The following is a 27,848-nucleotide window of genomic DNA, read 5'->3' as shown; positions in this document are numbered from 1 at the left end:
ATTTTCTTTTCTTTTCTTTTCTTTTCTTTTCTTTTCTTTTCTTTTCTTTTCTTTTCTTTTCTTTTCTTTTCTTTTCTGTTTGGTCAATATGACAATGGTAAAAATACCAGCAGCTGAGCACACAGAGATGCCATTCTCAAATTTTTCATTAGTTTACTGTCTCTGTTTAGCAGCTCTGAATAATAAATTACTACTCAGAACTTTTCAACGGGAATACAAAAAGTATTATAGGGTTTGCTTTTATAATTCTAAGTAACAGAAAGGTAGAAGCTACAATACTTTCTAATCTACTTTCAGCATTCAAGAACACATTTCAGTTAAAAAAAGTCTATGAATATAAATGTAATGTAGAAATCCACCAACCTCACAATCTTTGTTCATTTTAGCTGTAAGATTGTCTAAAAAACATGCACATAGTAGGCAATATTCAATTCAATTCAAGTTTATTTTTATAGACCTTTTCATGATACAAATCATAGCAAAGCAACTTTACAGAAAATGTAGTTTCTACAATATTTGTTAGTAGCTTATCAGTGGTAACTGTCAATGAATGTACATATGTATGTAATAAAACAGATGATGAGCAACTATTAACAGCAATTATTATATGATGCAATCAAACTTATAGCTAAATTTGGTAGTTCTGTTTTGTGGTTTCAGGCTTGGTAACATCTCATCTCCGTTGTTCTGGATCCAGATTGAAGCTTTTGTAAATCCTAGTTAAGCAAAAACAGAGAAAAAAAAATAGAGACATAATTAGCATAGCTGCTGTTCTAACCAAGCAAAATGTAATTGCTTAACCCAAGCTTAAGAATAGTAATGTGCATTTGATCAGATATAACTGCAGTACACGATTATGGGATGCATTATTTGAATGCTTGACCAGAGAGAGTCTTTAATCTAGATTTAAACAGAGAGTGTATCTGAACCCAAGTATTATGGAAGTATCATGTAAGAACTTATTTAAAAAAGAATGTGTTCCACTGAATCTTCCACTGAATATAATTTCACATTAATGTATTCAGTCTATCAATAAGAAATTAATACAATTCATAAATACAATAACAATAGTAAATAAATATGAAATACAAAAAATTACGAGATAATACAATACAAATACAAAAACTTCTGAGCAGTATGGCATTATGCTTCTGCCCTCAGCCATTTGTAAGCTGTCTACCTTTTTATCTGTGTTTGAGCAGCTGTTGCGACAACTGAGAAGGTGTTTTGTAGTTGGATGTAAAAGTGAACATAAGAGTTTTCATTTCCTATTTTTTTTTTTTTTTATTAGAGCCATTGAGGACGCAGTGGAGCAGTATAGTTTTTGGTGGTAAAGTGCAACTCAGGGCTCAACTTAACTTTAACTTCAATGGTAAATAGTTTAAAAAAAAAACAAGAAAAAAAAAACTTTTGATCCGTGGAACATTTTGAATTTTAGCTAAACGTCTAGCGTCCTTCTCCTTTTACTTTCTTTTTGCAAAACCACTCAATTGACGTCTGTCCATTTTGATTCATTTTCTGTAGCAGTTAAAAAAATGACACATTTGCGCATAGTTTTTGTGGACCAACTCAACTCTGACAGATTGGGGATGGAAGGGGGGGACTGATAGTGGTCATGTAATCTTTATTTATCTATAATTTATTATAATTATTATTATTGTTGTTAAGTTAGTTTTCATAAATGAGTTATGTATGGTCTTTCAGGAATTTCAAGTTAATAATAAAACAATTTATATTTTAAAGCTTGTGTCATGTGGTGCCCCCCTAGTTGTTGTGAATGGTTGGTGCCCCTGGGCACTTGCCCAAGTGCCCTTATGGATAATCTGACTCTGGTGCCACTAAACACACACACACACACATAATATCTTAGATTATAATTTAAAGTGACATTCGCCAAGACAGCGCTGTTTTTGACCTAGTTGTTTAACCATTGAAGAATTTTAGACAAAGTAAGAGGTAGACATTTCATGAAGGCCATACTTATCACGAATCATACTTTTCTGCAGATCACTTTCACTACTGTACATTCATAGAGCATCTTCTCAGAGTATTATACATAAAATGTCAGGACTATGTGATGTTGAATTAAAGTAAAAGTCCTACCTATACTGCCACAAAGCAGCTTTTATATGAGTTTTGGCTGGGTTTTATTTTTGAATTTTACCTCTGACAGCCCTGTCATTGTGTGAGTGACACTCTGAGAAGATGTACTATCCAACTAAAGTGAAAGTGGTCTGTGGAAACGGTGAGTTTCCTTTTCAAACCAGTCTGTAATGTAAAACACTACGTTTACATGCAACTAACAAGAATGATGTCTTTAGTAATTGGATTGATGGCTTAATTGTTAACACCACAATCAATCCAGCTGAGCTTGAAAGGGGTGGTGTAGATTATGTCTAATCCAATCGAGAGGACATTTAAACACTAGATACTTTGGTACCAAGTCAGTACTGAACTATTAAAAAATTTAAAGAGACCAGATTTTCCCCAATACCATTAGTACAGAATACCCGTCACGCCTGGTTTTGGGGGTTATTTCCTGTTCATGTTTTCATGTCTTTTATTTTGGAGTTTAGTCATGGTTCCTATTTAGTCATGTGGTTGCTTTGCCTTCTTGTATTCCTGCTATTGGTTCCTTTGTTCATTGTGTCATGTTCTGATTGGTTATCCCAGTCATGTTTCTTGTTCCTCATTGATTGGATTGTCTCACCCTGATTTTTTGGTGTATATACAGCACTCAAGTAGCCTTTAGGTGTGATTGCAGTGCATGCCCTGTTAGAAATTTTGTCTGACTTGAACAAGCGCTGACGCTAAATCACGGTCACATTTGGCATCAAAGTACCGCGATAGCATTTTAAGAGCAGCTGTGTGACTCATCTGGCGCAGTTTCTCAAGATTGACTACAAGAGTGCTGATGAGGACACATGTTTTAAGATTGGCCAAATTTACCACATGACAACAGTGATGTGTGTTTCTTCAATTCCAAAACTTCTCACAAATCTGTTTTTAGAATTTGTAACTTTTTTTTACTGTTGACAAAATGTTATTTTAAGTCATATTAAATACAAAATGTTTATCAACATTTGATAAAAGCAAATAATCCTTCACTCTATTGGTATTTATAGTCTATGTTTATGTTGAACAGATAACGCTGTATTAAGCAGTATAAAAAAGTGTTTCTGCATGAAAACGTTTCTGAAACTTGTGTGCGCAATCTGACAAATATTGCATGTTATTCACCTCATCTGTGATAAGAGTATGCAAACGCTGCGAGAGCATCACTACCGGGAGCAGAAAGTGTCCAACTTCATGTCTCTGCTTAGCGGCTACTCTCCGATAGGTCAGCATGTTGCTGCAAGAAGTTGAACACACCTTTTGTCTCTGCTCATGCATTGCGTTGTATCCTGCTGTCGGGGAGTCAAGTCTGTTCATGCCAAATCAAGTTTGTTCATACCAAGTCAAGTCTGTTTATGGCAAGTCAAATCTGTTCATGCCTAGTCAAGTTGAATGGAGTTCTTATGCGAGGTCTTGCATTTTAACAGACAGATGCACTTGGCCAATTTGAACATTAATTTACTCAATAATTTTTTTTTTAAACATAAATGAGTTTATTTATTATGCTGAACATAAATGCTATTTTGAAGAACATGGAAAACCAAACAGCTGCTGGTCCACAGATGAACCATTCCTTTAATGACAACTGGCATCATGTTTAGTTCTGTCCCTTAAAGAGCTGCACTCATCCAGTATACAGAAAGGTATCCATTTTTCTCTCAACTGTTAGCTTCTTTGTGTAAACAGTGTGTGTTTTGACAGTATTCACATAAAATAACTTACTTCAGTAATCAGGCACTGTTTGACAAGTTTTTTTGCTTATGTGCTTCGGGTGTAGGTGCTCAGAAAAAGGTCACTTCAGAACATTCTTCAAAAGAAGATCTTGCAGACATATTTACCGTCCACCATCAAAAATCATTATATTTACCAGCCCTAACTTATACTCACTTCTGTAGGTGAGGTTGGATCATGAAGGATTATCCTTTGTGTCTTTAGAGGCTCAGATATCCGGAGTAAATGACGATTGTGAAGAACTACGTCATTCTGCCAAGAATCTGTGAAAGACTTCATATGAGAAATGGGTTTGCATAAAAAAGTTAAATAAAATAAAAACACTGGTTGGATTTTGATCATTATAGGGTGTTTGTGTACACACACTGCCAATGTGCATTTTAGTTCAAACAACATGTAAAAGGGAATTTTGCATCCAGTGACCCGTTTAAATTAAGGTACGGCAGAGGGTTAGGACCAAGCAATAATAAAAAAAAAATAAAACCATCTCAAGATTGAAGTAGTTACATTTCAAGAATAAAGTCAAGATAAAACCTTGAAATTAAACTCATTAAAGGGAACATAACACACAGTTTCACCCAATCTCATGTTTATCTTGAGTTACTATAGAGTAGTATTTCATCCTTCATATCTCATAAAAGTCTTTAGTTGTATCAGCTTTACGACTCTCTCCCGAAAAACCTAAGCTCCTGGATGTGTGCCTTGGGCGGAACTAAAGAGTGATGAGCACTTGAGCGCCATGCAGTTTCTTTAACTTTCTGCAGTTTTGAATCATGAAAGGGATCTTTTATAATTGGAACTACTCCATCCTTCAGTTTCAAACAAAGTGCTAATCCTGTCTCAAACTGGGCCTTGTATATCAAATTTTCATCAACAAACACGCTTGTGAAACTGAGTTGCTGCTCTGGAAACAAACTACATCCACTGTTTACATAACGTCGTGATCTTTTCAGAAGCTGAACAAAGTTATCTTTTCCTTACCACCAAACACACTTTTAGAGACATTCTTCCCGAATGATTCCCGTGCAGCGCTGCTGCAATTATTTTAAATACACAAAGATAATGCACTCTTTTACAAGAAAAGAATTAAACCACCTTATTAATAAACAAGAGCAACAACAACAACATAGACATTGTTAGACATTGTTTATGTCTGTTTTATTGATATTTTTTAAATTCTTTAAAATTCAGTCTGAATCAAGAAGCCATCTAAGTAAATTTATCTAAATATAAAAGTTTCCATATATAAAAAAAGTTGAATTAATGTATTCATTTTCACATTTTGATGATACACAATGTGGGGAGTCATTTCAGACACAGCTGAAGTTCATTATTTCAGAAAAGCAAACAGGCACTCCAGATGCACTCTTTGAATATGTTCTTTCATAGGAATCTGGAGGATACATGAGGTGTATCCTTTTATGCTACTTATAACACACAATTCCTTTTATCACACAAACAAACATCACTCTACATAATTACAATACATAAATCTTAGCTGACAATCAATCTCCAGAGACACAATCTGACATATTTCTTTCTTTTTTTTTTCAGCATCATCAGCAAGAAGAGAAAGAGAGCAACGTCTCCACTGCAGCCCCCTGATATCGGTGAAGGAGCAGAGCCCTTTGATACTGTGTGAGTATATATCAGATAATATATCTGAGTGATACTTTAAACACAAGAACACAATGTACACGGATATAACAAGAGAGAAATATCTTTATTACATTTTATTTCTGCAATAAAATTTAGGAAAAAATCTAACAAACTGAGTTTAAATTATTTAGTGAAGTTTCACACATACTCCGTCTGCAGTGCGAATGCGTTGCGTATTTTTTTACGCACACGTTAACGGATTCCAGCGTTCACACTGCACACGGTTGCGGCCCATCAATGCGTTCCAGGAGCAGTGCGTCTGCAGCAGTGCAGTGATCGTTTACGATACAATAAATGTATAATAATTAAAGCCTAATGTGTTTCACACGCAACACATGGGTTTTGGCTAGATTCAAAACAAGAAAAAGAGCAACTTTAGAGAAACATTATAGGCAACATTTTATATGCACTTTTATAGAGGCAGAAAAAAAAAGTTATTTAAGTTCGGTTGGATTGCGTGTAATAAAGATTTAAATGCAAAAGGCGACTGTTTCTGTCAGTGGGGAGTTTTCATTTTAAATGTTTGTGATAGCCTAACAAGAAAAGTAGGCTTATGTTGTGTTTAAATGTGTTGCAGCTTTTTTCAGCAACTTATTATAAAAACCTAGCAGTCAAATGCATGAGTAATACGTTGTTTATATTTGAATTTAAATATGTCTATGAAAGATTGTTACTGTACTGTGATGAAAGAATATCACAATGCTGAAAAAGCTTTTTGATTAGTTTTTTTTTATTATTATTTTTTTACATGATTTGATATAAAAACAATAGACAAATGTTGTGTTTTGTGGCTTAAACAGCCCAGATCAGTAGGACTGCAAACGTGTCATGTGTGAAAGCACAATGAGTCTGTGCTGCTTCAGCACCACATACGTAATGCACACGGACTGCAGACGCACTGCAGACGGATTATATGTGAAACAGGCGATAGTTATCAGGAATTTAGTTGGCCATAATAGGTTGATTATATTAAAAAGGAGACTACTAATCATACAGTTTGTTCTATGTTTTGAAGAAACAATAAATGTTTATTCTGTTTGCTTTTGTCTGTTCTTTTTAATATCTTTTAAGTGGCAGGAAAGCTGATCAGATCAGATTTGTGTCCTATCAGACCTTCACATCCCCTTACCATCAGAACCACTTCAGTCATCATGACACAGAAGCAAACCTGCAGATCTTTTCTCATCAACCAGAGCATGATGATCTACAGAGAGTCAAAGACCAGCACAAAACCAGCATGAAGAACAAGTATGAGAGCTTATTTGAGGGAGTCAAACTACAAGAGAATCAAACCCTCCTGAACAGGATTTACACACAGCTGTACATCATAGAGGGAGAGAGTGAAGGAGTGAATGAAGAACATGAAGTGCTACAGATGGAGAAAAGTTACAGGACACTCCAAGACACTCCAATCAACTGCAATGACATCTTTAATCCTTTACCTGAACCAGGAGATGAGGAGAAGAGAAGAAAGAAAGACACAATAAAGACTGTTCTTACTAAAGGCATCGCTGGAATTGGAAAAACCGTCTCTGTGCAGAAGTTCATCCTGGACTGGGCCGAGGGAAAAGCCAATCAGGATGTAGATTTCATGTTTGTGCTTCCATTTAGAGAAATGAACTTGATTAAAGATCATCAGTACAGTCTTCACAGACTTCTGCTTGACTTTCATCCTGAACTTCAACATCTGGACTCAAAGATTTATGATGAATGTAAAGTTGTGTTCATCTTTGATGGTCTGGATGAAAGCAGAATTACACTGATGTTTACAGACAGTCAGAAAGTTTCTGATGTGACTGAGATTTCATCAGTGGATCTGTTGATGTCAAACCTCCTGAGAGGAGATCTGCTTCCCTCTGCTCTCATCTGGATCACCACCAGACCAGCAGCAGCCAATCAGATCCCCTCCAACTACATCAACCGTGTGACAGAGATTCAGGGATTCAATGACCCTCAGAAGGAGGAATATTTCAGGAAGAGAATCAGTGACGAGCATCAAGCCAGCAGAATCATCTCACACATCAGAAGAGCAAGAAGCCTCCACATCATGTGTCACATACCCGTCTTCTGCTGGATCTCATCCACTGTGCTTCAAAACATCCTGAAACAAGATCTCAGTGCAGAAATCCCTCAAACTCTGACTGAAATGTACATCTACTTCCTGCTCATTCAAACAAAGATGAAGAACCAGAAGTATGAAGAGAGACATCCAGAGAAACTCCTGCAGTCCAACAGAGAAGTGATTGTGAAACTTGCTGAACTGGCTTTCAATCAGCTGATGAAGGGCAATGTGATGTTTTATGAGGAGGACCTGAGAGAGAGCGGCATAGATGTCACTGACGCCTCAGTGTATTCTGGGATCTGCACTGAGATCTTTAGAGAGGAATCTGTGATTTATCAGAGGAAGGTTTATAGTTTTGTACATTTGAGCTTTCAGGAGTTTTTTGCAGCACTGTATGTGTTTTTCTGCTATTTACACAAGAACACTGAGATTCTTAAAATGTTCCTGACAGGAAAGAACAGAACTCAGTGTGGGAATATTCCTCTGGATGTGTTTCTGAAGGAAGCAGTGAATAAAGCCTTGAGCAGTGAAAATGGACACCTGGATCTCTTCCTTCGGTTTCTTCATGGTATCTCACTGGAGTCCAATCAAAGCCTCTTACAGGAAGTACTGATACACACCGAGAACAACCCAGAGAGCCTCAAGAAAATAATCCAAAACCTCAAACGAGGTCAGAAAAACAATATCAGTCCTGAAAGATGGATGAATCTGTCACACTGCTTGATTGAGATGAAAGATAATTCTGTTGTTAAAGAAATGCAGGCATTTTTAAACTCTAAAACAAAAAGGAAAAAATTCTCTCTTGCACAATGTTCAACTTTGGCAAACATAATCCTGATGTCAGAGGAGGTGCTGGATGAGCTAGACTTCAATAAGTACAACATCAAATCTAAAGAGGGCAGAAGGAGACTGGTACCTGCTGTGAGGAACTGCAGAAAAGCTGTGTAAGTATGAACATCATATTGCATTACAAACATAATTTGAAAGAGTTGTAAAATGTTTGATGATATTTTCTGGATTTGTGCTGACAACCATAAAACATAATGGATTTTAGTTATGACTGTGCTGGTCAATGTGACAATTGGCCCACTGTTTGGGTACGGCAAAACAAATATGGATATTAGGACAAAAATAAAGTACAGTGTTTTGTTTACAAAATAAAAAACAATTGATTTGCAGCCAATTGTTATATCATGACCATTTAAAATTTTGAATTCTTGTTGAATGGGAGAGATTTCTGAGGACATAAAATTTAATTAAGCCATATGCAGTTTTGTGTTCTGGTCTGGGGGCTGGTCACTCAGATTTTCGCAAATTTAACAGTATCCCAAGAGTTATTCCACAAAATAAGGAATCTCTTGTTTCTTTTTCCAAATACTCAGTGTCTCATTTGCACACAGTGAGAAAATAAAACATTTGGACCAGTGTATAATTTGTCTTATTTTAGTTAAACCTTGCACATTAATTTTTTAAAGTTACACAGTGTCTGTGTCCAAAAACTGTCATGAAAAAACTATACTAATATTTTTCTCCACTTTCACCTTTTTGTTTTACGCAGCATCATTGTTGAATGAAAATTCATTTCACACTTTAAACTTAGAATACAATAATCTGCTTCATTTAGAAACTAAACCAAGTGCTGTCAAAGTACATGTAAATTGTGTATGTTTGGCTTTTTTGCCATGTTTTATCTTGTAACTAAACATACGTAAACCATAATAGGTTGCATATATTTATACAGAGCAGGTGGTCTTGATTACATTTGAGCCAAAGCACAATGTAAGATAGCACATGATAATCATCGCAGAGTGACAGGAAATGCTTCTTTTCTAAAGCTATAGGTTTTCCAGGATCTCGCCATTTTATAATGATGACACTAGGGTTGGCGCGATAGACGATGCCATCGTCCACGCCGATGGCTGACAGACATCACAATGTTGATCTGGCATTGTGATTCCTCCCCCCACCCATCCTCCCACAACCCGCCGAAAGTATTGAAATCATATTTCAATACTTTCTCTCTCAATAATATCATTGGATAATTATACTGTATATAAACTGCGGGCATCAGGAAGCCGCTATTAATATGTGAGACATTGAAATCGCTTTTGAATGCACACACGTTTTTCACTTTCACTTTCAAGATTCATGATCACACATACTCTGTGTGTGCTACTGAGTGGCAGTACTTACCACACATTTTACAAGATTAGATGTTCGTCATTGGTGCTCAGAATCATACATCTGTCATATCTCCTTAGTCTGTTTTTTTGTGTACTGTTACGTAACAGGCTACCTCTAGCAAGTGGCTAAACATGCTTTGTGCTTCACACCCCCATTATTAATATGGGTAAATTATGAGTATCTTTATGTAAAAATCTAACTTATCTAGGGAGATTTGTGGGGGAAAGTATTTTCTGCATTTCACTAATGGCCCTATCAAGTGGAAAATGGTAAAAAAAAAAAAAAAAAAAAAAAAATCACACAAGGTCACACAAGGGTAAAGTTATGGCCATGCTGTGTTAATTATGGTTCACTTTATAATTGACTTTTAAAAATTCACTTTAATTAACTTTACTGACTATTGGGAGAAATCATGAAGATGTGAGACAAGAGGTGGGCTCTGTTCAGCTTGTGTCCCATAGCCCTCTTATAGTGCAGAATCAGATATAAGGTGAAGCAATTATCATTGCAGGGGTGTTGGAACATGAATGAAGATACAGGGAGTCTGTAGTGGATATACAGTGTATTTTATTAAAGTTTCTTACTATGCAAGTGTCAGGTGAGAAGTAGCCAAGAACACAGAAATCACAACTACATATATCTCTCTCTGCCTGGTCAAGCATTTGTATATGTCCCAGTTCCCGGGTGCACCATGTACGTGTTTTTAAGTTCTAACACAAACATAGATGTTAGTTCAAGCTTGCATATGAAGAGAGTTCCAATGCAAAGGCCTCCAAAAGCCTTGGTCAAAAATGAGATAATGACACTGAGTGAATACTCCCCACACATAGTATATGTTCATCAATTGCTTTCACTTAGAGGCCTCACTTAGAGGTATACGCATAAAGTGGCTAAAACGGGTGGATTGTGACATTCCTAAAATTTACGGGCGGGGATGCAGGCGGATAATTAACTCCTTGTGGGCAGGTAGTAGCACTGATGAAAAATATGTGCAATATTTGCATGTCTAAATTACCATTACACATACGCAACAACATTATGACTTTTGACCCATCAAGTCACCACCACTGCAATAGTGTGACTTTTGTTAATGCTGAGCATGCGAAAACATTTGCCAATCTGGCAATGATTGCGCAGAATGTTTTCTCATCCCAGCATCCAGCGCTGCGAGTGAGAGAGACTTTCGAGGCTTCAAGAATGGAGAATGCAATTTGAACCTGGGAGTGTGGACGATATCCTCTTCCTGCACAGTAAGGGAAGCAAATGCATAGGCATATGCCTATAGGGTATTGTTTGTGAGTGACAGGCTCAGGTGGTATGTTTTATTTTTATTAGTATTTTGTCATAAATAGGTCTATTTGCATATAGTTGTCAGGTTCCCTTTCAGTCAGTCACGTTCAACGTTACGAATGGGATCTCGCCCGAGAGCCCAATTACCTTCGAGTGGTACAAAATGAGCCAATGGTACACAAAGTACCTTAGTCTGCGGAATTTGCATCGCGAGCTCCGCCCCGCTGAGCGGGTATATAAGGAGCAACGCGAGCAACTCGCATTCAAGCTTTCGCTCCGGAGCCGAGCACATCGCTTGCTGCAATCACCGGAGTGTTTACAAGCAAGAGCTGGTGTTGGTGTGACGGCGCGATTCAGCGGTTTGTCTGGGTTTCCTGCGACAGCTCCCGCGTTCCCTAAGCGCTTCAACACCCCTAAAAGAGCAATTTTTCTCACAAAAGAGATACAGGCCGATATATCGCTCCTCGTGACGGTCACGATCGCTGTGTCATGTGTATGGGCTTCCAGCACGCTGAGACTGCGTTCGTGGATGGCTCATGTTCTCATTGCGGGGACATGACCATCTCGGCGTTGAGATCGAGACTCGATTACCTTAAAAGGTATAGAGTCCCCTCTGCCACACCTCGTTCTAGCTCTTCTTCTCATAAGAAGGCTACTTCGGCTGCTGGCGAGGGTAATCCGAGGGTTACTGTGTGGGCTTCCCCGACGAGCGAACCTCCTCAGGCCACACCCCCCTCACATACGCCGCAGCCGGTTGAGTTCCCGGATGAGCTTGCTGGACCCTCTCAGTCTCCTGACATCTCATTCGGGGCTCGCGAAGAGGACAGTATGTCGATCGCCGCATCACAAGGCGGGCTTGAGTCCTCGGGAGATGAGGGTTCGGCTGCGTTGCCTCCCTCAGGAGTGCCAGCGTTGTCCGAGTCCGATCCCGTGCTGACGGCCTTGCTTTCCCGGGCAGCGGAGAGCATCGGGCTTGAGTGGTGTAGCCACACTGGGTTGTACATAATAATTAACTCAAATGATATATAGGGAATTTGAATAATTAATCAGGAATATGATTAATATATATCTCATATGACAGTTACACTAAATTTTATTGAAGATGAAAAATAGCTCAATTTCATACATATAAATAACTCATTACAGGGCACTGTAATTCACTCATTAATATGTCAATATTCCATTCTTCATATCAATTATAGTGATATCTCTTACTGTAAATTACTGCAAATCAAACAGTGGTTTGTCCAGCAAACGGCCGTAAGATTAACTTATCAATTTTCAATAAAGTTATCACTTCTTATAATTCAAGGAAAAATATTCTCTGGCCATGAAAACATTATCCTATCATTATGATAAATTTAGTTTCTAAAAGTAAAGCTTGTAGCTAAGATCAGACACTTTCTATGACTCGTAATGTGAGCGGTTCGGAGGCAGTCATGAATATATGGGTTTTTAATAATTGAACTAATAATACATCAAACTACAAATCACACAGAGTAAATACCATACGACATTACAGACAGTAAACTTTGTACAAGACATAACAGAATCCAAATGAGGGAGAGAGTGAGAGAGAGAGAGAATGAATGAGAGAGGAGGGAGGTGAGAGAGAGAGAGCGTGGACTGTGAATGAGCTCAGTTATGCAAACTCACAAGTACAGTAACCCTTGGACGCCAACAACAACTCAAATCATAGACAAACTTTAAGCAGCATTTAAGCACATCGCCATACAAAACGATACTTGCATGGGCCAGCGTGTGTGAGCGTGGTCTTTTGAAAATAGCGTGCGTGTGCTGGAGCCTGGCGTGAGCATGTTCTCTTTGTTCGTGGTTCAGGTCTTCCGGGGGTTGCTGCGGAATCGCACGGTATTTGAAAGTTTTAACAAGGCAGTGTTTCAGGATTCGTCTTCCTCGTGTGGAGAATGAACTCGCCTAAATCTCGCCTGCTGTCTCTAAATCTCGGGCGAGATCCCATACGTAACCCTTCAGGGAACGAGGGTTACATACGTAACCAAGACGTTCCATAGCCTATTTAGGTGACGATGATAGGCTACTTGAATCGCGCAAAACAAAGCGCACTCTTTTTTTCATTAGCCCATTCATGACCCTGTTGTGATGTTGAGAAAGGTGCGAGATAAAAAGTAAAGCACTTTAATTTTAGCATGTGTGGTTTATCATGGGCAAAGATCGGGTAACAGGCCAAATATTAACGGTCTGGGCGGTTACGGATTTAATTTTGAAATTATCATGGGTGACGGGTCAGATCTGGTGCTGAACTTTGCGGGTGCGGGCAGGCCTACAAAAATGGACCCATGCAGAACTCTGCTTTCACTTCAAATGCACTAAATCCCAGCCTCAACCTATTCAGAAGTATTAGTACTTCTATAGAACCTAGGGCTGTCAGTTTAAAACATTAATTAATTAGTTATGATAATAATAATAATAATGAAATTAAAATATTTTAACACAGTTAACTTTTATATTTTTAATTATTGATCAATATTTGAATCTGTTGACCAGACTACACATGACAAGAGTTGACACAGATTAAAAACTTTTCTAAACCATCCTCTGCTCTGCGATGTTTTGGTGGAGAAACCAAGTCTGACCACCAGATGTTGCTAATGCACATTGTGTTAAAAGCTTCATGTAGTGAACCATTTTTGTGAACCCAGTGTTCACGTGTATTAGAGTGGCTCTCACCATTTATACAATGGACTTGAGCGGCGTGGTGCGGCACAATGTGACAACATACAATAGAACCCATTATAATCAGTGATGCTGTCACAAAGTTCAAAGGATTTGTAACAGCCGCATCATGTCCAGAGTAGACATCGAGCTGTCTCAAAAACAATCAGTATAAATATAACAAATAGTATAACAAAAATCACACATCCTGTGATGTGACTATCGCAGATGTGCACATCACAATATTGAAGCAGATACTATTTACAGTTCAGCCTTACTTAGAGGCTTTCACATCTAAACTCTTCATTTAAAACTGTTCCCACAGGAGGAAAATAGCCAAGTCAGTATATCTGGTTTATGTATTTAATTCTGTTAGGAAAACATGAATCTGAAAATATTTATAATGACACTTGGCTTAGAAGACTGTTTGTATAAACAAGAAGAAACAAAAGTAGTGAAGCATCATACAGATGATGTTCATGAAATATGTGTCAAACCTATTTTATTGGCCGGACTTTCATGATAAGACAAGACCAGTCAGGGAATGGTCAAGAACAGATTGATGGTAAAGTTTTATTTATCATGAAAACAATCTGATGGAAACACCATCATACAAGCAAGTGTTTCCCCTCTTTTCAGATTAACAGCCTGTAAGCTCGCTGATCAACACTGTGAAATTGTGGCTTATACTCTACAATCATCAAACTCCCCGCTGAGAGAGCTGGACCTGAGTAGAAACCACCTGCAGGATTCAGCAGTAAAACTCCTCTCCGATGGACTGAAGAGTCCAAACTGTCAACTCAAAATACTGAGGTTTGGTTTTCACTTTAATTTGTCCAATATGTTGACGTTAGAGTACAGTTCAATGTCTAGAATGTTTATGAAGAAAAAATAAATATAACACTTTTACAAGCATACAAGACATTTTTTCCCACTTTACCGGTTTCACCTAAAGTTAAGGTTTAGACAAAATGCTCCAGACAAACATATAATTCACAATCCTGGAGGTCATTAAAAATAAACCATCCATTGTTGCAGTGCACATAATTTTATTGTGAAATTCTTTTATCAAGGAAGTCCTGCAGGAAACACCAGCACATCAGCATGCGTTTTAAACAAGGTTGTTCCTTTTTTCAGATTAACTGCCTGTAATCTCATTGATCGGCACTGTGAAATTGTGGCTTCAGCTCTACAGTCATCAAACCTCCCACTGAGAGAGCTGGACCTGAGTAACAATCACCTGCAGGATTCAGGAGTGAAACTACTCTCTGCTGGACTGAGGACTCCAATCTGTCCTCTCAGTGTGCTGAGGTTTGGCTTTCACAACTGTTACAATGTGCCATTAAAGGGGTCATATGATTATTTTCCATATAATGTACATTATTGTTTCTGAAATGTTTCGATTTGAACAAAAGCTCATCGTTCTGAAATCACATTGTGATTGGCCAGATGCCTCAAGCATGTGACAGTAATGTTATGACCCTTAACATACTATGCTGTCTCCCAGGCCAGCAGCACAAGATTCAGTCCAGCTGCTCTGCTTGTGCACATCCCATCATCGGTTCTCTTTTAGTAGTCTAGTCAATGTACTGTTAGGAGTAACTGAATAACTTGGGATATTGGTTTATTTCGCATCAGAGGGAGTGTAAGGCACAGTTAAAACCAAATAACTTGAGTAATTTGTGGATTACTGAATACTGAGGTGCTAACCGTTTCCAATGGTTCAGATAGATTTGGTGAAATGGTTCCACTGGATCACTAAGAAGATCTAGTTGAATAGACAAAACCAATAAACCCCATTACAAACAAGGCATTTTTTGCATCCAGTGGGGACATAATTACTGATTATAATGACTTATACTGTCTTTTTACACATTTGTGTAACGCGCTGTGTAAACATAAAACCATGTCTGTGAACAAAATACATTGCGTCAAAGCAACTGAACAACATTCATTAGGAAAACAGTGTCAATAATGCAAAATGATAGTTAAAGGCAGTTCATCATTGAATTCAGTTATGTCATCTCTGTTCCGTTAAATAGTGTGTGTGCATTTATTTGCAATCAAGTCAACGATATCGCTGTAGATGAAGTGTCTCCAACTAAGCAAGCCGGAGGCAACAGCGGCAAGGAACCGAAACTCCATCAGTGACAGAATGGAGAAAAAAACCTTGGGAGAAACCAGGCTCAGTTTGGGGGCCAGTTCTCCTCTGACCAGATGAAACCAGTAGTTCAATTCCAGGCTGCAGCAAAGTCAGATTGTGCAGAAGAATCATCCGTTTCCTGTGGTCTTGTCCTGGTGCTCCTCTGAGACAAGGTCTTTACAGGGGATCTGTATCTGGGGCTCTAGTTGTCCTGGTCTCCGCTGTCTTTCAGGGATGTAGAGGTCCTTTCTAGGTGCTGATCCACCATCTGGTCTGGATACGTACTGGATCCGGGTGACTGCAGTGACCCTCTGATCTGGACACAGACTGGATCTGGTGGCCACGGTGACCTAGGAACAAGAGAGAAACAGACAAATATTAGCGTAGATGCCATTCTTTGAATTATGTAGCGAGTACATAGGGTGTTATGGGAAGTGTCTCCGGTTCCGGTTTACCTAATTAATGCAGCCTAAAAATCCTTTAACGGATTTGGATATTAAAAGCATATTAGTATGTGTATGCCAGGTTAAAGAGATGGGTCTTTAATCTAGATTTAAACTGCAAGAGTGTGTCTGCTTCCCGAACAATGTTAGGTAGGTTATTCCAGAGTTTAGGCGCCAAATAGGAAAAGGATCTGCCGCCCGCAGTTGATTTTTGATATTCTAGGAATTATCAAATTGCCTGAGTTTTGAGAACGTAGCGGACGTAGAGGATTATAATGTAAAAGGAGCTGGACCCACTTTATATTAATTGGCCTTAACAACTATGTACTTACATTTTAATTAATAATTTAGTACAATGTACTTATTGTGTACATGTTTTTACATTGTACTTAAATTTAAAAAAAACGACATGTAATTACATCTGTATTTAATTTCTGTAATTACATTTATAATTACACTGTTGACCCATACTTTACACCTTAACCCACCCTTAAACTTACCCATACCTCCAACCCTCTCCCTAACCTTACCCCTATCCCACCTCAATAGCAGCAAAAGTGTTTTACTATACAATATGAACACAATAAGTACATTGTACTTATTTTTTATGTAAGTACATAGTAGTTAAGGCCACCTAATATAAAGTGGGACCAAGGAGCTTATTCAAATACTGAGGTGCTAAACCATTCAGGGCTTTATAAATAATAAGCAATATTTTAAAATCTATACGATGCTTGATAGGGAGCCAGTGCAGTGTTGACAGGACCGGGCTGATATGGTCATACTTCCTGGTTCTAGTAAGAACTCTTGGTGCTGCATTTTGGACTAGCTGTAGTTTGTTTACTAAGCGTGCAGAACAACCACCCAATAAAGCATTACAATAAATCTAACCTTGAGGTCATAAATGCATGTATTAACATTTCTGCATTTGACATTTAGAGCATAGGCCGTAATTTAGATATATTTTTGAGATGGAAAAATTCAGTTTTACAAACGCTAGAAACATGGCTTTCTAAGGAAAGATTTCGATCAAATAGCACACCTAGGTTCTTAACTGATGACGAAGAATTGACAGAGCAACCTTCAAGTCTTAGACAGTGTTCTAGGTTATTACAAGTGGAGTTTTTAGGTCCTATAATTAACACCTCTGTTTTTTCAGAATTTAGCAGTAAGAAATTACTCGTCATCCAGTTTTTTATATTGACTATGCATTCCATTAGTTTTTCAAATTGGTGTTTTTCACCAGGCCGCGAAGAAATATAGAGCTGAGTATCATCAGCATAACAGTGAAAGCTAACACCATGTTTCCTGATGATATCTCCCAAGGGTAACATATAAAGCTTGAAGAGTAGCGGCCCTAGTACTGACCCTTGAGGTACTCCATACTGCACTTGTGATCGATAGGATACATCTTCATTCACTGCTACGAACTGATGGCGATCATATAAGTACGATTTAAACCATGCTAATGCACTTCCACTGATGCCAACAAAGTGTTCAAGTCTATGCAAATGAATGTTGTGGTCAATTGTATCAAACGCAGCACTAAGTTCCAATAAAACTAATAGAGAGATACACCCACGATCAGATGATAAGAGCAGATCATTTGTAACTCTAAGGACAGCAGTCTCAGTACTATGATACGGTCTAAATCCTGACTGGAAATCCTCACATATACCATTTATCTCTAAGAAGGAATATAATTGTGAGGATACCACCTTTTCTAGTATCTTGGACAAAAAAGGGAGATTCGAGATTGGTCTATAATTAACTAGTTCTTTGGGGTCAAGTTGTGGTTTTTTGATGAGAGGCTTAATAACAGCCAGTGTGAAGGTTTTGGGGACATATCCTAATGACAATGAGGAATTAATAATAGTCAGAAGAGGATCTATGACTTCTGGAAGCACCTATTTTAGGAGCTTAGATGGTATAGGGTCTAACATACATGTTGTTGGTTTAGATGATTTAACAAGTTTATACAATTCTTCCTCTCCTATGGTAGAGAATGAGTGGAACTGTTCCTCAGGGGGTCTATAGTGCACTGTCTGATGCGATACTGTAGCTGACGGCTGAATGGTTGCAATTTTATCTCTAATAGAATTTGAGAAACAACAAACAACAAGCCTACTCTACTTCTCAAAACCTGTGAAATGCTCGTTTTCACTCAATATCCTGTTAATCTTGAGTACATATAGAGTAGTACTGCATCCTTCATAAATCCAAAAAGTCTTTAGTTTTATTATATTCATAAGAGAAAGATAGTCTGTACCGATTTTTCCCGGAAAAACACGACCGGCTGGAGGCGTGGCGTGTGGGCAGAGCTAAAGAATCACGAGCGCAAATAGGCTTTTGCGTTGAGAGCATGTGGAAGCTGTGACATTACCCTGAGGGAAAACCCATCATCCAAAACAAACCATGGCTTACAGTCAGATTCAGCCGTTTATTTATGATCCAAAATCAGATTAAGAGGCTGAAACTGAACGAAAGCAGCAGCAGCAGCAACGACTCGCTCCGAGCGGGGCTCGAACCCGGGTCTCTGGCATGGGAGGGGACGCACTAACAAGGAGGCAGAGATATTTGAAGCAGTTTTACTCACCGCCTGCGGTTCCAACACACGATCGTGACCCTTTTTCCTTGGGATTGCATCATCCTTAAGAAATAAACGATACGCAAATCCGTCGTCAAACTGGGCCTTGTTTGTAAAACAAGCATCTTCGAAATGCAGGGAACAAACACTTGCACAACTCCGTTGATGCTCTGTAGAAAAAAACTCCATCCACTGGTCCCTTAATGCTGTTTTTTTTGGTAATCTGTGCAGGGTTGTCTTGCCCTGGCAACCAAAAATACACTCCTTTTGTGATATTTCGCGACGCTCTCGCTCTGATCAGTGAATGCCTGTTGTGCTCTCAGTGCTCTGCTATACGGGAGCGCGCGCTCTTCCGGCAGAAGTGCTCTTAGGACCCATATAAGGAAATTCCGCCCCATCTAACGTCACACAGAGCCATACTCGAAAAAAACTTTACGAAACTTGTGACAAACCGGAAGGAGTATTTTTGGAACAGAAATACTCCTTCAAACGTACAACTTAATTTTTGAAACTTTGTCCATGTTTAGCATGGGAATCCAACTCTTTAACAGTGTAAAAAAACTCAGTATGCATGAAATAGCATTTCACCCCCCCCCCCTTTAAAGACCAAGAGTTCGATAGTTATCTTAAAAGAGAGTGGACATCCTTCCTAGAAATAAACGACTCACCAAAGTTATCAGCTTCATTACTTTGGGAAACAGGCAAAGCAGTATTACGAGGTAAAATCATTTCATTCTCTGTCCATAAAAAGAAAATAGAAAAACAAGAAGAAATCAGACTAGAAAATAAAATAAAAGAACTTGAAATATTACATGCAAATAACCAAACAGAAGTATATAATGAATTAAGAAAACAAAAATTCCTACTAAACTAAATCATAAATAAAAAAAACTCAATTTCTAATTCATAGACTTAGTCAAGAAACCTACCATCATAGCAACAAATCTAGTAAATATTTGGCCAATCAGATCAAAAGAAACTGAGAAAAAGTAACAATTGCAACTATTAAGGACTCAGCAGGGAAGCCTACCAACTCTCCATAAGAAATAAATACAATATTTTGAAACTTCTATGCCAAACTTTACTCATCGGATAATAACACAAGACAAGATGATATTGATTTATTTTTCAATAATATTCAACTCCCAAAACACCGAACAAATCAGCGCACTGGATAATCCAATCATAGAAAAAGAACTCCATATCGCACTGAGTCAAATGCCTAACAATAAAGCACCAGGACCTGATGGCTTCACTGCTGAGTTCTATAAACATTTCTGGTCCATTTTATCTCCATTATTTATCAGAGCAATAACGGAAATAAAAGAAAATTCAAGACTACCAGTGAACATGAACACAGCCACTATTTCTCTTATTCTTAAACCTAATAAAGACCCAACCCTTCCATCAAACTACCATCCTATATCTCTCATCAATGTAGACATTAAAATAATCAGTAAAGTTCTTGCACATAGAATTGAAAAAATTATCCCGCTCATAATCCACCCGGATCAGACTGGTTTTATTAAAGGTAGGCAGGCATCCAACAACACACGCAGATTATACGATTTAATCCATTATTCATCACTACAACAGGAAAATACCATTATAGTTACTTTAGATGCAAAAAAAGCTTTTGACAGAGTCAATTGGAACTTTTTATTCACCACATTACAAAAATTTGGCTTTGGTGAGTCGTTTATTAATTGGATTAAAATTCTATACACATCACCTTCTGCCACAGTCACAACCAATGGACTAACATCACAAAGCTTCACACTGCACAGGGGGACTAGGCAAGGATGCCCACCCTCTCCTTCTTTATTCAACATCTTCATTGAACCCTTAGCAGCAGCCCATCCGTCAGAACCCACTCATCAGAGGAATCCACACACCCCAAACACAACACAAGATTAGTTTATATGCTGATGACATTTTACTCTTTTTGCTAAATCCTCAATCATCTCTGCAAGAAATAACTAAAACCATTTATCTATATTCTACAATATCAGATTATGCAATAAATTGGAATAAATCTTCAATTCTTCCGCTACATCAAACTAAATGGGACGTTGTAGCCCAGGTATCACCCATTCCTCTATGCACAGGCCACATCACTTATTTAGGTGTTAAGGTTTCCTCCAGGCTGTCAGAGCTGACTGGACTCAACTTCACTCCTCTACTGAAAACATTAGAAGACGACCTTCACCGCTGGCACAACTTACCACTCTCCATCCAGGGCAGAATAGCTATAATCAAAATGACAGTACTTCCAAAAATAAACTATTTTTTCTCAATGATCCCAACCCAACCTTCTCTCAGTTGGTTCAAATCTTTAGACTCCATCAATACCCGATTCTACTGGAAAAATAAACCACCCCGGATAAAATTAAGCACTTTACAAAAACCCAAATCCTTTGGAGGACTAGAAGCACCGCATTTTTACCATTACTCACTAGCAAACCAACTTCAATACATATATAAATGGACTCACCCCACTCAGTCAGACATGGCTACATGGCTAGACATAGAACAATCACTCTGCGAAAATTTGCACATATCAGACATCCCATTTCTTAGTCAGTCCATTAAACACCACCCATGTTTCAAATCATTGACAATAGCCTCTGCTCTGACAGCCTGGTGGAAATATCATCACATCACCAACTCCAATCAGGCCCCATCTGAACTCACCCCACTCTGGAATAACCCTGATTTCACAAGCAACAAAAAAACACTACATTTTCATAAATGGGCACAAAAGGGCATCTCACATTTAAAGCACATTTTTCAGTCTAACAACCTTGTTTCATTTTCTTACTTAGTCCAGGAGTACGGTATCAGGAGCAATCAATTCTTGAATTATCTGCAACTCAATTCAGCTGTATTATCCAAAATCAACAACAGAACTATCAACACTCACCTTCCTACCGCATTGGCAGATTTAATTAATATATCCTCCCCGAAAAAATTACTTTCCAAAATATACAAAATTATAGCTAATTCAAATAAAACCATAACTTTACCAACAATCAAATGGAAAGAAGACCTTTCGATTGCTTCTGACACTCACAAATCTTTTGACCGTTCAATCATTTCTATTAGCTTTTCATGAAATATTGTTTGTTTTGATGCCTTTTGCAAGACATTGCATTTTTTCATACTTTTCATCTTTAGAAAGATCTTTCTTCCTCACCATATTTCATGAGAACTGTAACTTTCTTAATAATGTGAAACAAACTATTTAAGTAGGGTTTCCATTTACCTAAGAAGACCTGGCAAACTATTGAACAAATCTGTCTGAGACTGATACCAGTTATCTAAAAATATGTGAAAAACCACACAGACAAAAACCTGACTCTTTATTGTACCAGAATGCTATTGATATATCGCTTGCATAATAATTTGGGATGCAGTTTAATATGCAGATGCCCTGCAGTCGCAGTGGAACCAGAGTAGCATCCACACACTTCGTAGACATGCCAGGGTGAGAGTGCAAGACCGATTGGAAGTACTCGATATTGGTATGCTTCGCCTTGATAGCAAACCTCAGAAACTTCCTGTGTTGGGGAAGGATGGAGACATGGAAGTATGCGTCTTTGAGATCTATCATGACAAACCAGTCCTCAAACCTGATTTGAGATACAACATGCTTGATTATGAGCATCTTGAACTTTAGCCGCGTGACTGAGCAGTTTAACTGATTCAGACCTATGATCAGCCACAAACCTCAATCCTTCTTTGGAACTATAAAATACCAGCAGTAAAATCCGGATTCCCTCTCCTGAGGAGGTAAAACCTCGATGGCCTCCTTTCTCAATAGGGTATTCCCTTCCGAGTGTTTGAAATAAATCCTTCTGTGAGATGATGTGGCTTACAGAATATGGCATGCATTATATTTCATAGTATTGTAAGCAGTGATATATTGTCATATTTGTTTGTTTATTAGTCACATTGAATCAATAAAAGCAGTTAAATCTTCTGTTCATTCAGCTGGGTTTTCCAGTTTCTTCTGCGGTATGTATTAGGAGTTTTAGCACGAGAGGGAACTCTGGCCTTCAAATTGAGATTTACTACAGGTCACAGATTACAGCTTCACTGAAAGATACAAATGACAATCGCAGCTTCTACCTAATTGTGATTTATCACCTTTGGATCTAATTTTGCTTAATCGTACAGCCCTAATGATATGAACACACAGATGTCATCTCCAGCTGCTCTGAGAGTCATTTCACTAGTATTTTACCATTTAATTTGAGCCCCTGCAAGTGAAGAAACTGTCAGAAATATATTACAATTTAGGAGTCAAAAGACTCAATGTAACAACAATGCTACTACTACTAATACATTAGGGGTTACCCCAAATAGTCGATGAATTGATGCTTTGATTTGAGGAGCCTGATTCACCAACCAATCTTACAGTTGAATATTCGCAGGGTGTTATTGATTATGCCATTTTGACTATATGAAGAGCTCAAATGTCTTATTTGACGTAGATCTACTGGTTTTCTCCCAATGGGCTAATATACAGCTTATTTTGATAAAGATGTAAGAATCTGAAAAGAAAGAAGCTTCAAATTAATATTTTAACCCTCTGGAGTTGATTAACACTTATACGCATTATGACGCATTTTCTCCTGATAACCCCGAAAATAACTTAAATTACACTTTCAGTTTTGATCGTACAGATAAGAGCAATGCATCAATCGAATCTGTAAAGGGTCTACCTTTTTGTATACAGACATAATAACAACAAAGCTGCAGCTGCAGCCTTTGTCTGAGTTGTCCTTCATTTACAAACGCGTCATTAAAATGAACTGTAACTCAGTGAATACTCAACGAAAAGACATGAGAGATATATCTATAGAAAGCCTGACATGTCTACTTTTGAACTAAACAAAGCTGCTAATAACAAATATTCTGTTATGAAGTAATCCATATGAAAACAACACGATGTCCGTTTTTCACGTTTCCCTTCATTATCTTCTAATGATTGTGTTTTTGAGAAAAAAAAAATGTTATGCATGGATAGTGAAAAACTAAAAATGTAAAATCACTTAAATAAGGCCATGAAACACATAAGGAACATTAGTTCCTGGGACTTCATCGTTTACTCACTCACAGAAAACAATATATTGATTTACATTTTCTGAGGCACTTTTTTGCTTGAAAAAGTAATATGCGAGTAGGCATCAGCTATCATGAATATCATTGTGATTTACACCTGAGAAGACCTGCATAATGAGCCTTTCAGTCAGCTGTGTGACTGTCTGATTGTCTACACAAAAAAACATTTATTGTTATTATTAATATTATTATAATTATTAATGTTGAAAAGAGCTAAGAATATTTTTTTCATTTTTTTGGGGGGGAGGGGTTAAATTGAAAGGACAGCATTGTTTGTTTAGTGTTTGTCATTTGTTACAGTTACATTTATTTGTTACATTTATATTATTTACATCAAGCTTCCGATTGGTAGTGTATATTGTTATTGAAACTTCATAATGTTTCACTTGATTATACATTTAGTCAGGAATTATAGTTTGGAAAAATTCTAACTAGTAAAATGTTTACATATTATGTGAAAACTAGTACAAGTATATATACGGGAGTGTGGTCGCATTAGAAGATAATGAAGAGAGATGTGAAAAACGGATATTGTTCTTTTAAGGTTTTCAGCTGAAAATCCCTCATAACGCGTTTAAGCATTAATCGACTTCAAAGGGTTAAATGATGAATGTCACTGATTTTACCTATATATCACCAGTTGAAAAGTATTGATTGTTATTTTACCATATATCTCTTTATAAAATGAACACTTACTGTTTTTGTAGATTATCTGGCTGTATGGTGACAGCAGATGGTTGTGCTGCTCTGTCATCAGCTCTGAGGTCAAACCCCTCACACCTAAAAGAGCTGGATCTGAGCCACAATCACCCAGGAGAATCAGGAGTGAAGCTAATCAACCATTTGGAAAAACTCAAGTAAGTTGATCTGAATGTATGGTAAAAAAATTTATCCTTTCTGATATTTATATTTTTTAATTGACGCACCTTTGTGATCTGTTGTGAGATCATGCAATCTAATGTGATACCTGCAACCTTTTTAACTAAAGTCAATTTCTTTCAGTCTGACAGGTTGTTATCTCTCTGATCAGCACTGTGAAATTGTGGCTTCAGCTCTACAGTCATCAAACTCCCCATTGAGAGAGCTGGACCTGAGTAAACATGACCTGCAGGATTCAGGAATAAAGCTGCTGATTGGACTAAAGAGTGCAAACTGTCAACTCTGCATACTGAGGTTTGCTTTCACATTGATTCATTAATATTTTAATAATAATGTGTCACGTATTAGGAACACCTGTGAACCTACATATTCATGCCATTGTGTACTCATCCAGGCATGTGGCAGAAGTACAGTGCATAAAATATTGCTGGTGTTGGTCAGTTAATGTTTAAATAGTATAATGTTTGAATTGGAAAATCACCTCTGATTTTGACATTGGCATGATTGTTGGTGTCAGGCAGGCTTGTTTAAGTATTTATTTAAACTACTGATTTACTGAGACTTTTTCACACAACAGTCTTTTACTAAAAAATCACTTTTACTAAGAAATTATAACTATCCAGTGAGTGGGAGATCTGTGGATTCATTTGCTTTGTTGATTGGATAGACCAATGGAGAATAGTCAGACTGGTTTGAGCTGACAGAAAGGCTACAGTAACTCAGATAACCACACAGCAATTGTGGAGAGCAGAACACCATTTCAGAATACTTCATATTTAGTTAATCGAAGTTAATGGTCTATAACCATTGGGCTTTGAGTGGGCTGCAGCTTTGTCAGTTTATGTTTGTTTGATTTGTATGTTATATGCCAGTCAGAATTCAGAAATTATTATCTGCATTTCCACTGCACAAGCAAGATCCTAATGGGCAGCCGGGGCTACAGCATACAACTGCAACCTTCACGGCCACAATCAAAGAGCAAAAAATGGTATTTATGATTATTTCACATAGAAGAAAACACGTATTGAATCATGTCTGCACCAATTGGTTTGTTATCAAATTGCCACTTCAAACAGCTCTATTAAGCATTTAGCCCCACATTTTGAAAGATAATGATACATCCTCTGATTCTATATTACTATATCAATGTTACACTAAATTATGTGATCATCTAAATAGTTTTGAGAGCCCTCTCTCATCTTACTGCCATTACACATAGTGGGGAAGAAATGTCATCAAAATGATTTAAAAAAAAATAAAAAGAATAATGAGTATCTGTTTTTATAACATAGCTATGGCTATGATGTAGGACTTAGCCTATCAAACAAAAAACTATCTTTTTTTTATCTCACGAATATCTGCCTGATCTCAAATGTACAATAAACATCAACTTACAGAGTAACTTTCAGACACAAAATTCTGTTTAACTCCATCAGAAAGTAAATAGAACAAACAACAGAACTCTGAAAAACTATCTTTTGTTCCAAAGGGTTACTCTGTCATGAAACACACCGAAAAAAACAGGGAGATCCAGTAGCAGTGTTTTAACAGGGGAATCCAAAAATCATAAATCCAGTCAGGCAAAAGGTCAAAATCAGAAAAGCAGTCCAAAACAAGGAACACAACAGACACCAGGGAACACAAAAAAGCAGGGTGACATAAGCCAAGGACTCCATGAAAATGATAGAAACAACAGGGTATATATGGACAGGTGAAAACGATGAAAATGGAACAGCTGAGTGCAGACAAAGGCTTGTGGGAAATGTAGTACCTGCAGTGGGATGACTATATGGGGAAGTAAGACCACTAGTGGGCACCCAGGGATACACAGACCAGACACTGTGACATACACAGACCAGCAAATTATTAAATCAGGCTACAAGTACAGTAGTTTGCAAAGTTGAATTAATCAGCTTTTTAAATTAATTGGTTGATTAAACTCACTCATTAAGACACTTGCTGCCACCTACCGGCGGTTGTAGTTTCATATTTTAAAAAGTTGTTTATTTAATTTTTGCAATTAGTTTTATATTTCTTCATAAAATTTTTATATTTAAACTTAACATTTATACAAAATCCATCTATGGATATATAGTTATTTTATTTGGTAGTTAATAGCCAGCATGACTTCCCTGTTCTTCACTGGCACTGCCCAGATTGGAATTCAGTAGAACGCCTTTGGCATGTTGCAGAAGAGATACACAGCATGAACATACATCTGACAAATCTGAATAATGTTGTCATGTCACCATGGATCAGAATTTTATAGCAATGTGTTTGGATTATTTGTGTTTGTGGAATTAATGGCATGAGGAATTCATACTGTTTTGAGAGTACTTGGATGCCCTTCTTAATATTTTAATAGAGTGCTCCTAATAAAGTGTTTTACAATTAACACACTACATTTAATCAGTTCCTATGTAATGGGTTGTGTTTCATTACCTTGTTTAGATTGGTCAGCTGTAATCTCACTGGTCAGCACTGTGAATTTGTGGCTTCAGCTCTACAGTCATCAAACTCCCCACTGAGAGAGCTAGACCTGAGTCGCAATGATCTTCAGGATACAGGAATAAAGCTGCTGTGTGCTGGACTGAGGAGTCCAAACTGTCAACTCAACATACTGAGGTATTTAAGTGCTTTTTTAACTCACTGTGTAGAGCATTACTAAGTATATACAGTGCCCTCCACAAATATTGGCACACTTGGTAAACATGAGCAAAGGCAGCTGTGGAATAAAATATTAATAGTTTATCATTTTCATCTTTAATAAAAAAAAGTAAATAACTGTTTCTATCTATTTTACACAAATATATATGTTAAGATATATGTGCAATAAATAGTAAAGGATAAAAATGGATAGCTTTTTAATGTCAACGTAGTTATTCCTGTCGAGTCAGATCAATGTTGATTCAATTTATATCAATAACAGCTTTTAGG

The 27,848-nt window shown here is 37.5% G+C and overlaps 1 protein-coding gene across 3 annotated transcripts in view; it reads left to right on the top strand.

Annotated features, from left to right (window-relative positions):
- The window catches only part of LOC127953111 (NACHT, LRR and PYD domains-containing protein 12-like), a 74,016-nt gene that overhangs the window by 11,580 nt on the left and 34,588 nt on the right, over positions 1-27,848 (top strand). Inside the window, exons 2-8 of one of the 3 annotated variants that reach the window (XM_052552008.1) lie at positions 5,401-5,484; positions 6,577-8,511; positions 14,372-14,545; positions 14,870-15,043; positions 24,740-24,889; positions 25,035-25,205; positions 27,363-27,536. In XM_052552008.1, coding sequence (XP_052407968.1) covers positions 5,401-5,484; positions 6,577-8,511; positions 14,372-14,545; positions 14,870-15,043; positions 24,740-24,889; positions 25,035-25,205; positions 27,363-27,536 — 2,862 coding nt within the window. The remainder of the gene's footprint in view (positions 1-5,400; positions 5,485-6,576; positions 8,512-14,371; positions 14,546-14,869; positions 15,044-24,739; positions 24,890-25,034; positions 25,206-27,362; positions 27,537-27,848) is intronic. The other 2 variants (XM_052552009.1, XM_052552010.1) reach the window with 2 other exon arrangements.

Source organism: Carassius gibelio, chromosome B3 (assembly GCF_023724105.1).
Source record: "Carassius gibelio isolate Cgi1373 ecotype wild population from Czech Republic chromosome B3, carGib1.2-hapl.c, whole genome shotgun sequence".
Taxonomy (NCBI): Eukaryota; Metazoa; Chordata; class Actinopteri; order Cypriniformes; family Cyprinidae; genus Carassius; species Carassius gibelio.
Note: the sequence above shows the minus strand (reverse complement) of the source record. Positions and strands in the feature narration are given on the sequence as shown.